General features: G+C 34.5%; 1 protein-coding gene across 5 annotated transcripts in view; it reads left to right on the top strand.

The window, feature by feature from the left end:
- Window positions 1–15,997, top strand: part of VPS13C (vacuolar protein sorting 13 homolog C) — a 204,354-nt gene that overhangs the window by 19,592 nt on the left and 168,765 nt on the right. For all 5 annotated transcript variants that reach the window (XR_008992619.1, XR_005028298.2, XM_057488866.1 and 2 more), the window contains exons 6-7: window positions 7,012–7,121; window positions 9,374–9,433. Coding sequence is in view for 3 of the 5 variants with exons in the window: in XM_057488866.1 (XP_057344849.1) it covers window positions 7,012–7,121; window positions 9,374–9,433 (170 nt within the window). In the remaining 2 variants the exon portion in view is untranslated. The remainder of the gene's footprint in view (window positions 1–7,011; window positions 7,122–9,373; window positions 9,434–15,997) is intronic.

The following is a 15,997-nucleotide window of genomic DNA, read 5'->3' as shown; positions in this document are numbered from 1 at the left end:
TCCCTATCTTCTCATAATGTGGTTATATCATAATTTTTGGTCAATTATTAGTCAAAATTTGCTTTGACAATATTGTTCACTATGTAGGGCGAATAATGTACTATCTTTTTCTTCAATTTTTAAATGCTTTTTAAAATTTCCATAGTCTTCTATGTAAATTTACCTTTAATTCTTTTCAAATGCTACATGAAATCTATCTGTTAGGACCATCGTTGTTATTTTCCAATTGCCCAAAGTCATCTTTTGGTTCCCTCCCCTGCCTTCCTTTTTTTTTTTTCTCTTGGAGATCTCACTCTAAACTGGTTGTATTTTTGTAGTTCTTAACATCCTGGGACTGTCTTCATCACTCTTCTGTATTTAATGCACTGTTTCCTAGGTACCTTGCTTTTTGTTATTTGTTAGACTGTTCCTTTGTTTTGCTGGAACATATCTAATAGGTCCTAAGAAGGGATGGATCCACTGGATATAATTTAAAAAATCCTTTCAAGTCTGAAAGTCTTTTTATTTTACTTCCACACTTTGATTTGACTGGGAATAGAATGCTAGGTTTAATATTAGAAATTTGAAGTCAGTTCCTTTAGGTTCTAAATACTTTTGAGAAGTCTTGATGACTATATGCTCAAGATGTTTTTGAAACACAAAAATGAGAAAAGCCCAGGACCCTACTGTCAGAAGATTTTAGTTGGGGAAATAATAATAATAATAATAATAATTTAGTTGTGCATAATAATAAATGGGAGAAAGTGTTGAATCCCATCAAAGAGGTATAGATAGAGTGTTAAGGAAATTCAGAATGCATGTATTATGTTCATCCAAAGAGATCAGGACAGACACTACAAAGGTATATATTTCAGCTGGGTCTAAAGGATGAGTATGCAGAAAAGGGAACATTCTAGGTAGAGGGGACAATGAAGATGGAAAATTTTAGAGAATGTATGGAGAACAGCTAAGAATTTGGGAGCTTGATAGAGTATAATTAGGTATAAGTTGGAAAGCTGTATTTAGGGTCGATTTTAAGAGATTTGAATGCCATGGTGATGATGCTGATGGTGACAATGACAGCAGCTAACATCTGTTGAGCGTGTGCTGTTTGGCAGTCACTCTTCAAATGCTTTATAGTAATTGACTCATCCAGTAGTCATAACTCTGTAACAGAAGGATTGTTGTTTCCATTTTACACTCAAGAAAGCTGAAAGATAACTTGTCCTAGGTCACACAGGTAGAAAATGGTAGAGCTAGAATATGAACCTAGTCTGGCTCTATCTAGATTCTATACTTTCATGTTAAATGGACTTTAATCTGTAGCCAATAGGGGAGTCAATAAGTTTTCCTTTCTCTTTCTTTAAATATTCAAGGAGTTGATGTGATCAGAGCTGTGTTTTAGGAAGGTTAAACTTGCTGTGATGTGTATGTAGGCTGGATTTGGGGAGGGGAATGAAAGATGGTGCTCTGTAACCGTCATTAACAAGAATTAATAGAAATGACTCAGACAGTATATGGAGGAACAAATCAGACTAAGGTAAGATGAATTAATTTCAGTTTGATCTAAAATTAGTATAAATATCACAGCAATATTTCTCTCTGAAAATAGGCAAAATGGTAGGAAAGAAGGGAACCAAAATAGACTTTGGTTCTGTTTGAAAGTTCGTCAAATAATTCAGTGAAACATTAGCCATAATTGATTTTTGTCTGCCTTGTTTAATTTGAAATTTATTGCTAAACTTTATTTATTATGAAATTTTGTTTTAATATTATGAAAATAAATTTTGTATGCTGAAATAATGAAAATGGTTTCACTATTTCCTTATAAATAAATTGTTTTCATGTCACCAAATTTTACCTGTTCTGTTACATGATTTCCCATTCCTTGAATTAAGTTTAGACATATTTTACATGTGAAAATAAAGATGTCTTAAATACTTTGCATTTTGGTTATTGCTGCCATGCGGATGCAGGCGCACATTCAGGGGAGTTCATATATGGCTTGGAAAACTTTCTTTACAAGGACATCAAGCCTGGTGGGTATGCATGGTTAATTATATTCAGCTACATAAAAAATAACATTTTTACCCGTACTTGTGCTTTTAATGGAGTCCATTTGATGACTCCATTAAAGAATTTAGAAAATATGGAAATGTAATTCGGGTTTTTCCCCTTTACCATCATTTCCTTTTCCCTACCTTCTGCCACCATTTATTCATTCACTAAATACTTAGTGTCTTCTTGTGGCAAGCACCACTGGATGCTGAATGTTCATGGGTTGAAACAAGCATGATCCACTGCTGTTGTGAAGCTTCCAGTTTGATCTATAAATACCTTTCAAATCCGGACTGCCCTTTTGACTTTAGTTCTATGCTATGTATGCTAGTGTACTAGTTTCTTAATTAGGCAGTTCCTCTCCTTAGCTGTGGTTTTCAAATTTGTACAGAGCAATAAAATGGAACATTTTTTATTGAGTGAGACTTTATTTACAGTCTTGATAGGTGTTCCTCTTTCATCCTCCCTGATTTGCTTCACCTCTGCTGTAGCTCCAGAGGTATGTCTAGATTTCTGTTCTGTACAACATATTGAAATCTGAAGCTTCACAAGAGGCAACTTGAAGCTGACTTCTTTAAGATTTGCAATAGAATTCTTCTGTTTCTGAGAAATTTACCAAATACATTAAAATTATAATTTCTGATATCTTAAATAATAATTTGATACATTTTTCATAACTAAAGCAGCTTGTCATACTAACTACTTCAAATTTAAAGTTTATTTTGATTAAATGGCAAGCAGGGTCTGTGTCTTGAAGTGTAAACAATAGTTAAAATAGAACTATTTCTGCATCTAGAGACTTCTTTAATATTTAACTTTATTTTGACAAATGGAAGAAGATTTTGCATGCAAATTTCACAGCATTGAAATGATCTGAAACTAGCATCTCTTTTAACAAATCTGCTCCTTTGGTAGCTATGGCTGACTACATTAATTTGTCCTAGTTACTTGGTTTAATGATAAAAGCATGGAGATATTCATGGCTCACTGTCCAATTTTGCAGGTTATAATTGAACTATAGTCTGCCATGGGTGGTATCTTCTGATCCTACTAGGAATAACCTGCCTCCAAGATACAAATGAATTCTAGTAGCCCATTCAAAAAAAAATAACAGGTCATTGTAAAGGAAAACCTAATTGATTTAGTTTCCATTTTTTCAAAAAAGGTACATTAACCTGGTAAAAAATAGGCCTAGAATATGAACGATTCTGAAATGAGAATAATTAATTTTGTTAATATCATCTTTAGCTGGCTAGGATTTAATGTGTACTTTATGATCCTTTCATTTTTTTCAGTTTCTAAGTGTACATTCATTCCTCATTTGATAATCATTTAAAAAACGTTATTCTAGAGCAGTGGTTCTCATAAGCCAAACTGTTTTCATAACAATAAGACATTATTTGAGTTTTCATTGTGCTGTTGGTACAAAAGCAACATTGTGTAAAGTTGCTGGTTGCCTTAGCATGAAAGCAAGGCCATGGCACCAGACTGTACTAGTAGCTATTGTATTGTTCACAACCATGCACTCCCAGTATAAAACAAAACAAAACAAAAAAAGACCAGTTTAACTTAAGAATGTCCTTGATGAAGCAGGAAAACTAATTTTGTTAAATTTCAGTTCTTGAGTTATGTGTCTTTAAAATTTCATGTGACAAAAGAGGAAGTGTGCATAAATCACAAATGCAGACTAAGAGTAGGATAATTGTTTTATGGAAAAGTTCTTGTGCAGTTTGAGTTGTTAGCTGAGCTAGTCACCTCTCTCATGGAAAATGACATTCCTTGAAAGAGTAACTGACAGACTATTCTTACTCAGATCAGGGTGTTTGGTAGACACTTCAACAAAACATCTTCAAGAAAAAACTGACAATGTTGTCAATGATAAGGTCTGAACTTTTGAACGAAATTTAGAATTTTGGAAAACTTGTATTTGCCACCTTGAGCTTGACAGCTTCCCAAAACTTGGAAGACTTTTCTGATGAAATTGGTCATGGTATTAGCAAATGTGATTTTTGGTATTAAATAATGAAATGACTCAACATTTAGAAATCTGCATAATGCAATGAAGCAATATTTCCATATTACCAGTGCATAATAAAAAAATCAATAATGTTTAAAAGTCCCTATAAAATGCATGGTAGACCAGTTGATATTAATTTGGATGAAAAATTAATTGGTAGAGTTCAGATTCCAAGATGCAATTACCCATTAAGAAACTACCACTTGATGAGTTTGGGTGTCATATCCATAGTTACCTGAAAAAGTCATGAAGATAGATGTTCCTTCCTTTTTTATTATATATCTGTACTTAGATCAGAATGTCTTCATATGCTTCAATCTAAGCAACATATCTCAAAAGATCAAAGGCAGTAGGAATCCAGCAGTTTTCTACTAAGCCAGACATTAAAGGAATTTGGAAGAATGTAAAATCTGATGCCACTCTTCTCAGTACTTTTTGTTTGAAAATAGTTATTTTTCATAAATATGTTACTTTTGCTCTCACATAATGACTTTTTTGAGTTAATTTAAAAATGTTTTTCTCAGTTTTGATTTCCAGTATGGCAAATATCAGTAACTAACTCACACTAATAAAAAATTCCTTAAGGTTCTCAAGTTTTAAGTGTGTTAAAGTGGCCCTGAGACCAAAGTATTTTAGGACTGCTTTAGAGAGTGATTGAGAATCACAAATGTATTGATTATCAGGTTAAATAGACAGTTTCTCTAAAGAGTTATGTAGCACTCAGATCACTAATTTTCAATCTATTTGGAGAGGTTTAAACATGGTGCATTTAATACAGTCGTCAATCGTGGAACAAGGGGCTAGAACAAATGTGAAGCTAGAAAGATAATAGGAGGTCAGATAAGAAAACGGATTATGGTATAATCTAAACCCAAGTAGCTGAGTCTGTCTCTGAAAGCTGTTCTAGCCAAGTGGGGTGGTTTTCAGGGCTACTCTGGCTTTCTTCATTGTTTCTTTTCAGATGGTTATCTTTGAGACCTTAGTCTTTTCTAAATGTTTTGTTTAGGAATGAAAATGATTCAGGGACCATCACCTTGGCAAGAAATATTGGTAATAGCAAAGTGCAGATTCTGGTACATATTTATTAAATATTTTCTTCTTAATACTCAAGGTTTTATTCTTGTCATCCTGGATTTGGTTCTTAGTTTTTGTTGTGGCAGGGCAATTTGCTTTAAAATATCAAGGAAAAACAAATTTTAAAGTTCAAGATAAATTTCGTGTATATTCTATTAAATATATATAATGTTAACTGAGTTTATATGTTTTATTATAATGTTCAGATGTGTATTTTTTAAATTCATTTGAACAGATATATATCATGTGCTTTATGCTCAGATATTAGGGTAATTCCTTCCTAATGAAGATATCTGCCTGGTGGCAAGACGGTTGTGCAAGCACTTAAAATATAGTATAATCACAGCTCAGTGGACATAAGGTGCAAGGGTAGGTGGCCCTGGAGCTGCTTGAAATAGTTGTAGAAGGCTTCACACAGGCAGAAGTACTGGATCAGATATTTGGAAGCCTTCTAGGAATTTGGTGAAAAACTTAAGGGAGGATGACCCAAGCTCTCAGAATGACACATACAGAGACATTAGGCATTAGAAAGTTATGGCTTGTTTTATAATATGACAGATAGTATTTCTGAAGTATCTAATGCACAGATGAGTGGAGGAGATAGACTAGATAAGAAGATAGGAGATAGATCATTGAAAGGACCATTGTGTTGTATAAAAGCTTTTTCATTATATTGGGCAGACTACAGAAAGCCTTTAAATGAATTTCGAGCAGGAGATTAACAGACTGAATAGTATTTCAGAAGGTATTAGTCGCAATCTGGTAGCAATATACAGAAGGATGTGTAGAGGAAGGTGGAGTGGACACTAAAGGCAGCGTGCCTCAAGAGTGTAGACCAGAGTCAGTGTCTAGTAGGCAATTGAATATAAAGACTTTTAACTTGGATAAGTGTTGGTTAATGTCATCAAGTGAGGCAGTGCCAAATAAAAGGATGAAGTTTTAAAATAATTATTAAGCCAATTTCAACGTGCAGTTCAATGTACATTTTATGGCCTTTGTACTCTATATATCCTTAAGTCATTAAAGGATTTTGCTTGTGAGGTGAATCATCCAAAGGAAGTCTTCTGTCAGCATGCTACCCATTCATTTCATCTGTGTTCCTGTGTCTCTACTACACATTTATCAAAACTTTCCTCTGAAAGTTTTATATTCTGTCATTATTACATTTCTAATATTTTGGTAACATAGAAATTAAAACCAAACTTCGTATTGTGAAAATGTCACAATATTATTATTATATAATATATATATATATATATATATCACAAATATAAATATTATAAAGGGCATTATATATGGATATTTTGTCCAATTTTTTAATAATTGTACCTGCCAAGTTAATTTCTGTATTAAAGAGGTTATTCTAGATGAGAGGTTTGTGAATTTATGTATTGCAATAGTAGGTCAGTTTGGAATAAAGTAAGGTGATTTGTATTAAAACTTGCTATCAGGAAGAAATCTCTTGTTTTCTTTTCTGTCCTCTAGTCTGCTAACTTGAATTTTATCCTTTTCTCACTAAAATGCTTCCACTGAGAAGGACGTAAACGTAAAAAGCACAAAAAACATTTTAAGAAACCTTTTAAAGGTCTTGATCGCTCAAAAGGTAGGTAAAAGTAGTTTTTATGCCATGTGTTAACTTACACACGTTCCCACTTGATTTCTATCTTCAAAGGTAAAATGATTGTTAGATTACAATGTAACTTCAAAAGTAAGTTTTAAGTTGGAAATGCATATTAAAATCTAACATAAACCTGAAATAATAAAACAAGGACACTAGAACAGTCTGTGATTTCTGTTGAGTAGTGCCTTAGGTATCCTTTGGTCTTTGAATATGAGGCTTACGAGAATTTCAAGTCTTGAGCTTGTATTTTTTTTTTTTACAGATAAGCTGAAAGAAGGCAAAAAAGATACATTTTTAGAAAAATTGGCAACTCAAGTAATTAAAAATGTACAAGTAAAAATCACAGACATTCACATTAAATATGAAGATGATGTAAGTAATTTCGGTTTACTCAGTTTACTTTAGTAATTAAATGTGTATTTTATGATAATAATTCTTGATTTGTCTATATATGGATTATCTGTACCCAATTTTTAAACCCAAGATTGAGTTTTTCTGATAGTGCAGTACCATATCCTCTGTTAGTCATTTTTTATTGGGCTTTTATTTGTGTAAATTTATCATAAAACTACCATGTGCTTCTTTCTAAAGTTAACAAGAGGTTTTCAGATTGTCCTCTGAATTTTGTTTAATGCCGTAAGGCTTATACTATTGTAACTTTAAGGAACTAAATTTTTTTTATACTGACAAAAAAAAATACGTTTTAAGAGATGATGAAACAATTTTAATTGTGGTCAGTCATGTAGGTCACTTGACTGCTAGTTCCATTCTTTTGGTATTGTATCGAGTTGGAGTGAACATCCACAACTACCCACATACATGTGCAACAATGTATTTAGAAACCAAACCTTACTTATAACAGCACTTTAACATTAGTTGATTAGGAACTGTTTTACTGATCAGTTTTAGTTAAAATGTAACACATTTTTTAAACTTAATATGTCTTGTTTTGTTTAAAGTTTGAAACATGTAAAAGACCTTCCATATTTGCATTTACCTAAGAAATTGGAAATGTTATTTCGTCTCTTCCAAAAATGAGTTTGTGTTTTTTTTTTTTTAATGTGCTTTAACTTTGGGTTGAATTAAAGTAATACCAACACGTTAGAATTTATTTTCCTATTCTGATAAGTTCCTTATTTAACTTAATATTCAGTAAGACACACTGTAGTTTTTCAGGATACACTATCTCTATCTTATACTGACTTTATATTTTGGCTTTATGTAGTCATTAAACTGAATTTTGTCAACAAATAAATGCCCATGAAACCTAATTCATAAATGCTCTTACTTAAAACAAACATGGGAAAATAAAATCTACTTAACATGTGGCAGTGAAAGAATTATTCTTAAAACTAATGGCATATGATATGTTTAAACTGAAACTGAGCAAGTCCAATTAGAAAGGTACATTATTTAATAAAGATACTCTTTAATTAAAAAAATACAGAGGTAAAGAGAACATTTATGTTTAAACTGGTATCAGTGACAAAATATATTAAAATATTTAAAGGAAAAGAATTAAAAGGTGCAAAGGGATCTTGTATCATTTTTCTTTCAATGTGATTACCTTAGTTATTATATGTAGAGGAATAATGAAAAATATAGTGTAGGAAGTGGGGTAGGAAAAGTATAATAATTTATAAAGATGCTTCTTAGATGATGGTAGTAGTTTGTGGGTAATACATTAGCAACTGAGGACTGTGTTTTGTTAAAGTTCCTTCTGTTTTGACCTAGTTATCTGTAGGTATAAAAACATGAGTGTGGGAATAAAGGAAAATACGTTTTGCCACAAATTATAATACATGTGATATTAAAAAACAAAGCACTTAAAGCTATTTGTGCTTTTCAGCTATACCAGAGCATGTATTTTTCCTGTTTAAGAAGGGTCTGTGTGACTAAACTCTATAGAGTCCTTGTTGAATGAGTTAGAACATTATGTTTTTTCTTCTCTCTCTCGTTTCCCTTGTTTGTCATAGACAAAAAACTCTGTATGACTTTTGGACCTCTTTAGGATGTCCAAAACAATTACATGGTACAAATTGTGGCACAGGTTAAGCACTGTGTATAAATATATCTTAGGTATTGATGGTTGGAAATAGAACAGAAGTTTAACATTAGCAGGTTTGAGGTTAAGAGACAAAAGAAATTAATCATTAAAAATCTTGGATATTTCCTAACAAAACATTTTCCAGCTGTCAAGGAAATTAAAGGCTTAAAGAGACAGTTCACATTTCTAAGTGAAAATTTTCAAAGTTTTAAAATAATTTAGTGGAAGTTTTATCTGTGACACCTTGTTTTATTTATCTTTGAAGAATATCTTTAACGATATATATGAAGAGACTGACTCTTTATAACCATCTAGGGAAGAATCTATTTAGTCACTGTTAGTGAGTCTTCTCATTTCTAATAAGAAAAGAAATACATTGGGATGGGGAACAGTATCATGCCTGCAAAATATGGATAATCCCAGCCATATAATTGCCTTCTTCCTCCTCCTTTTCCACATATCCATCTGGGTTGTGTGATACTTGTAAATTAATTGCCTTATGTTGCTTGTTGTTAAAGACTGGAGCACAGATTCACCCCCACCATATATTTTAATGTCTTCTTTTCTTCTTTGCTAGGTCACTGATCCAAAGCGGCCTCTTTCATTTGGTCTCACACTGGGAGAGCTTAGTCTATTGGTAATGTTGGCTTTACGTAAAATTTCTGTGGAGACTGTAAAATATTATTCCGAAGTCACATTGTGAATTGCCTAAAATCAACTGTTGCTATAAATAGCTATTTTATTTTTATATATAATCTTTCTACAGCTTGTTGAGAAGTTCAAGAGTTTTTAGTAATGCTATTACTATATTCTCTATTTTGATTTGTCTTTGATTTTTTTCCTAAAAGTTAGTATGATATTTTATGTTTAAAAATTTTTAATCTTAATTAAGGTATTATTGATATACAATCTTATGAAAGTTTCTCATGAGCAACATTGTAGCTTCAGCATTCACCCATATTATCAAGTTCCCCACCCCCACCCCACTGCAATCACTGTCCATCAGGGTAGTAAGATGCTATAGAGTCATTACTTGTCTTCTCTGTGCTATACTGCCTTCCCCATGACTTACATATATTGTGATTACTAATTATAACGCCCCTTAATCCCCTTCTCCCTCCTTCCCCACCCACTCTCCCCAACCCCTTTCCTTGGTAACTGCCAGTCCTTTCTTGGAGTTTGCAGCTATTTAGTTCCTTTAGTTTTTGCTTTGTTGTTATACTCCACAAATGAGGGAAATCATTTGGTACTTGTCTTTCTCCACCTGGCTTATTTCACTAAGCATAATACCCTGTAGCTCCATCCATGTTGTTGCAAATGATAGGATTTGTTTTCTTTTTATAGCTGAATAATATTCCATTGTGTATATGTACCACCTCTTCTTTATCCATTCATGTACTGATGGACATTTAGGTTGCTTCCATATCTTGGCTATTGTAAATAGTGCAGTGATAAACATAGGGGTGCATTTGTCCTTTTCAAACTGGAGTGCTGCATTCTTCAGGTAAATTCCTAGAAGTGGAATTCCTGGGTCAAATGGTATTTCTATTTTGAGCACTCTGAGGAACCTCCATACTGCTTTCCACAATGGTTGAACTAAATTACATTCCCACCAGCAGTGTAGGAGGGTTCCCCTTTCTCCACACCCTCGCCAACATTTGTTGTTGTTTGTCTTTTGGATGATGGCGATCCTTACTGGTGTGAGGTGATATCTCATTGTGGTTTTAATTTGCATTTCCCTGATGATTAGTGATGTGGAGCATCTTTTCATGTGCCTGTTGGCCATCTGAATTTCTTCTTTGAAAAAGTGTCTGTTCAGCTCCTCTGCCCATCTTTTAATCATGTTATTTGTTTTTTGGGTGTTGAGGCATGTGAACTCTTTATGTATTTTGTTAACCCCTTATCGGATAAGTCCTTAATGAATATATTCTCCCATACTGTAGGATGCCTTTTTGTTCTGCTAATGGTGTCCTTTGCTGTACAGAAGCTTTTTAATTTGATGTCCTATTTGTTCATTTTTGCTTTTGTTTCCCTTGCCTAAGATGTGTTCAGGAAAAAGTTGCTCATGTTTATAGTCAAGAGATTATTTTGCCTCTGTTTTCTTCTATGAGTTTTATGGTTTCATAACTTACATTCAAGTCTTTGATCCATTGTGTGTTTACTTTTGTGTATGGGGTTGGACAATAATCCAGTTTCATTCTCTTGCATGTAGCTGTCCAGTTTTGCCAACGTGAGTTGTTGAAGAGACTGTCATTTCCCCACTGCATATCCATGGCTCCTTTATCATATATTAATTGACCATATGCGTGTGGGTTTATATCTGGGCTCTCTATTCTGTTCCATTGATCTATGGCTCTTTTCTTGTGCGAGTACCAAATTGTTTTGATTACGGTGGCTTTGTAGTAGAGTTTGAACTCAGGGAGCGTAATCCACCCAGCTTTGTTCTTCCTTCTCAGGATTTCTTTGTCCATTTGGGGTCTCTTGCGGTTCCATATGAATTTTAGAACTATTTGCTATAATTTGTTGAAGAATGCTGTTGGTATTTTGATAGGGATTGCATTGAATCTGTAGATTGCTTTAGGCAGTATGGCCATTTTGATTTGTCTTTGATTTTAACAAATAGTAAAATATCAATATGAAATGTTTGAAAGAATTTAAACCTGTTTCTTAAATGTGGGGAAGTAGGTAAGGTAAATTTCTATAGAGTCATGTTCTCATTCTTGGCATAGGTATATGGAATTGCCATAAAACTTATATGTGTGTGAATATTTTTTTTTTTTTGGTAGATAATTATTTTTTATTGAAGGGTAGTTGACACACAGTATTACATTACATTAGTTTCAGGTGTACAACATAGTGCTATCACCATACCAAGTTGTTACAATATTTTGACTATATTCCTTATGCTATACATTACATCCCGGTTACTTATTTATTTTACAATTGGAAGTGTGTACTTTTTGTTTGTTTGTTTGTTTGTTTGTGAGGGCATCTCTCATATTTATTGATCAAATGGTTGTTAACAACAATAAAATTCTGTATAGGGGAGTCAATGCTCAATGCACAATCATTAATCCACCCCGAGCCTAATTTTCGTCAGTCTTCAATCTTCTGAGGCATAACAAACAAGTTCTTACATGGTGAACAAATTCTTACATAGTGAATAAATTACATGGTGAACAGTACAAGGGCAGTCATCACAGAAAATTTCGGTTTTGCTCATGCATTATGAACTATAAACAGTCAGTTCAATTATGAATACTCATTTGATTTTTATACTTGATTTATATGTGGATACCACATTTCTCTCTTTATTATTATTATTTTTAATAAAATGCTGAAGTGGTAGGTAGATACAAGATAAAGGTAGAAAACATAGTTTAGTGTTGTAAGAGAGTAAATGTAGATGATCAGGTGTGTGCCTGTAGACTATGTGTTAATCCAAGCTAGAAAAGGGCAATAAAACATCCACGGATGCAGAAGATTTATCTCAGAATGGGGGGGTGAGGTTCTAAGCCTCACCTCTGTTGATCCCCAATTTCTCACCTGATGGACCCCCTGTGACTGTGCCTGTCTTAGGTTGTTCCTCCCTTGAGGAATCTTACCCGTCTCTGGCTAACCAGTCATCTTCCGGGGCCATACAGGGAAATGTAAAGTTGGTAAGTGAGAGAGAAGCCTTATTGTTTGAAATGGTTAGCTTTTTATTTCTTTGCATATTTATGCCCTGTAGCTTCTATGCCCAGCATTTGTCTTGAGGTATCTTTACCACTTGGAAGAATTATGATACTTGGTAAATTTGATATGAGGCACGAATTCTATTTAAGGGTTGTAATTAGGAAGGAAGAAGAAAAGCTATAGAAGTAGCAGGCGGCAGAAAACATGGGAAGATTAATTATTTCTTTCACATATCTTCTTGTAGAGTAACTTCAGCATGTATAGGTTTTAAGCGACTACTTAAATTGCACACACACATTAACATAATAGGAGTATAGTTACATAACCAAAGCATACCTGTAATTACCAGCCATCTGCAGTGAAACCAAGAAAACCAGTTAGGCACCTTAGGCATTTGTGAAAACTTATCTATGATATGGTGGATATTGTCCAACTGAACTTGAACAGTCTGAGAGAAATCAGACAAATTAAAACAACCCATTCCTGGGGACTGTTCACATCCCTTATGTTCTTTTAACAGTAAATAGTCTGTAGTTGTAAGATTTTGGAGCGCTACAATTTGCACTTCTCCTAATTCTTGATTGAGTTCCAACAGTATAGATCCAGTCAAATTTGTTGTTTTACTGTATGCACAGGCCAGCTTAGATATCTCCTTCTTCATTCCCATGGCAAGTCCAGGAACTGGTGGGATGAGTGCGTCTACACCTGTGACAGTGCGTGGATCTTCGTTGGAGTTTTTTTTTTTTGATGATCATCTTCTGGCATGAGTCTTCCCGAGAGTGCTGATGTTGGAAGTTCTTTTTCATATCGTATCTTAGTTCATTTTCGGGGTAGCCAAATTAGGCTTTGATCCTCTGTATAAACACAAACAGACCCTTTGCCTACACTTTTATATGCCCTTTATATCATTGTGTAGAACTCATTAGAGGTCACCACATAGGAACTGCATTTTTTTTTTTAAATCATTAATCTACACTTACATGATGAATACTTTGTTTACTAGGCTCTCCCCTATACCGTGTCTCCCCTATAAACCCCTTTACAGTCACTGTCCATCAGCATAGCAAACTGTTGTAGAATCACTACTTGCCTTCTCTGTGTTGTGCAGCCCTCCCTTTTCTCCTACCCCCCCATGCATGTTAATCTTAATACCCCCCTACTTCTCCCCCCCCTTATCCCTCCCTACCCACCCATCCTCCCCAGTCCCTTTCCCTTTGGTACCTGTTAGTCCATTCTTGAGTTCTGTGATTCTGTTGCTGTTTTGTTCCTTCAGTTTTTCCTTTGTTCTTATATTCCACAGATGAGTGAAATCATTTGGTATTTCTCTTTCTCCGCTTGGCTTGTTTCACTGAGCATAATACCCTCCAGCTCCATCCATGTTGCTGCAAATGATTGAATTTTCCCTTTTCTTATGGCTGAGTAGTATTCCATTGTGTATATGTACCACCTCTTCTTTATCCATTCATCTATCGATGGACATTTAGGATGCTTCCAATTCTTGGCTATTGTAAATAGTGCTACGATAAACATAGGGGTACATTGGTCTTTCTCATACTTGATTGCTGCATTCTTAGGGTAAATTCCTAGGAGTGCAATTCCTGGGTCAAATGGTAGGTCTGTTTTGAGCATTTTGATGTACCTCCATACTGCTTTCCACAATGGTTGAACTAACTTACATTCCCACCAGCAGTGTAGGAGGGTTCCCCTTTCTCCACAGCCTCGCCAACATTTGTTGTTGTCTGTCTTTTGGATGGCAGCCATCCTTACTGGTGTGAGGTGATACCTCATTGTAGTTTTAATTTGCATTTCTCTGATAATTAGCGATGTGGAGCATCTTTTCATGTGTCTGTTGGCCATCTGTATTTCTTTTTTGGAGAACTGTCTGTTCAGTTCCTCTGCCCATTTTTTAATTGGGTTATTTGTTTTTTGTTTGTTGAGGCGTGTGAGCTCTTTATATATTCTGGACGTCAAGCCTTTATCGGATGTGTCATTTTCAAATATATTCTCCCATACTGTAGGGTTCCTTTTTGTTCTATTGATGGTGTCTTTTGCTGTACAGAAGCTTTTCAGCTTAATATAGTCCCACTTATTCATTTTTGCTGTTGTTTTCCTTGCCTGGGGAGATATGTTCAAGAAGAGGTCACTCATGTTTATGTCTAAGAGGTTTTTGCCTCTGTTTTCTTCCAAAAGTTTAATGGTTTCATGACTTACATTCAGGTCTTTGATCCATTTTGAGTTTACTTTTGTATATGGGGTTAGACAATGGTCCAGTTTCATTCTCCTACATGTAGCTGTCCAGTTTTGCCAGCACCATCTGTTGAAGTGACTGTCATTTTGCCATTGTATGTCCATGGCTCCTTTATCAAATATTAATTGACCATATATGTCTGGGTTAATGTCTGCATTCTCTAGTCTGTTCCATTGGTCTGTGGCTCTGCTCTTGTGCCAATACCAAATTGTCTTGAGTACTATGGCTTTATAGTAGAGCTTGAAATTGGGGAGTGAGATCCCCCCTACTTTATTCTTCTTTCTCAGGATTGCTTTGGCTATTCGGGGTCTTTGGTGTTTCCATATGAATTTTTGAATTATTTGTTCCAGTTCATTGAAGAATGTTGCTGGTAGTTTCATAGGGATTGCATCAAATCTGTATATTGCTTTGGGCAGGATGGCCATTTTGACGATATTAATTCTTCCTAGCCACGAGCATGGGATGAGTTTCCATCTGTTAGTGTCCCCTTTAATTTCTCTTAAGAGTGACTTGTAGTTTTCAGAGTATAAGTCTTTCACTTCTTTGATTAAGTTTATTCCTAGGTATTTTATTTTTTTTGATGCAATTGTGAATGGAGTTGTTTTCCTGATTTCTCTTTCTATTGGTTCATTGTTAGTGTATAGGAAAGCCACAGATTTCTGTGTGTTCATTTTGTATCCTGCAACTTTGCTGTATTCCGATATCAGTTCTAGTAGTTTTGGGGTGGAGTCTTTAGGGTTTTTTATGTACAGCATCATGTCATCTGCAAATAGTGACAGTTTAACTTCTTCTTCTTTACCAATCTGGATTCCTTGTATTTCTTTGTTTTGTCTGATTGCTGTGGCTAGGACCTCCAGTACTATATTAAATATCAATCGGGAGAGTGGGCATCCCTGTCTAGTTCCCGATTTCAGAGGAAATGCTTTCAGCTTCTCGCTGTTCAATATAATGTTGGCTGTGGGTTTTTCATAGATGGCCTTTATTATGTTGAGGTACTTGCCCTCTATTCCCATTTTGCTGAGAGTTTTTATCATGAATGGATGTTGAACTTTGTCAAATGCTTTTTCAGCATCTATGGAGATGATCATGTGGTTTTTGTCTTTCTTTTTGTTGATGTGGTGGATGATGTTGATGGACTTTCGAATGTTGTACCATCCTTGCATCCCTGGGATGAATCCCACTTGGTCATGGTGTGTGATCCTTTTGAAGTATTTTTGAATTCGGTTTGCTAATATTTTGTTGAGTATTTTTGCATCTACGTTCATCAGGGATATTGGT

This window comes from Manis pentadactyla, chromosome 11 (genome assembly GCF_030020395.1).
Source record: "Manis pentadactyla isolate mManPen7 chromosome 11, mManPen7.hap1, whole genome shotgun sequence".
Lineage (NCBI taxonomy): Eukaryota > Metazoa > Chordata > Mammalia > Pholidota > Manidae > Manis > Manis pentadactyla.
This window is presented reverse-complemented; position numbering and strand designations above follow the sequence as displayed.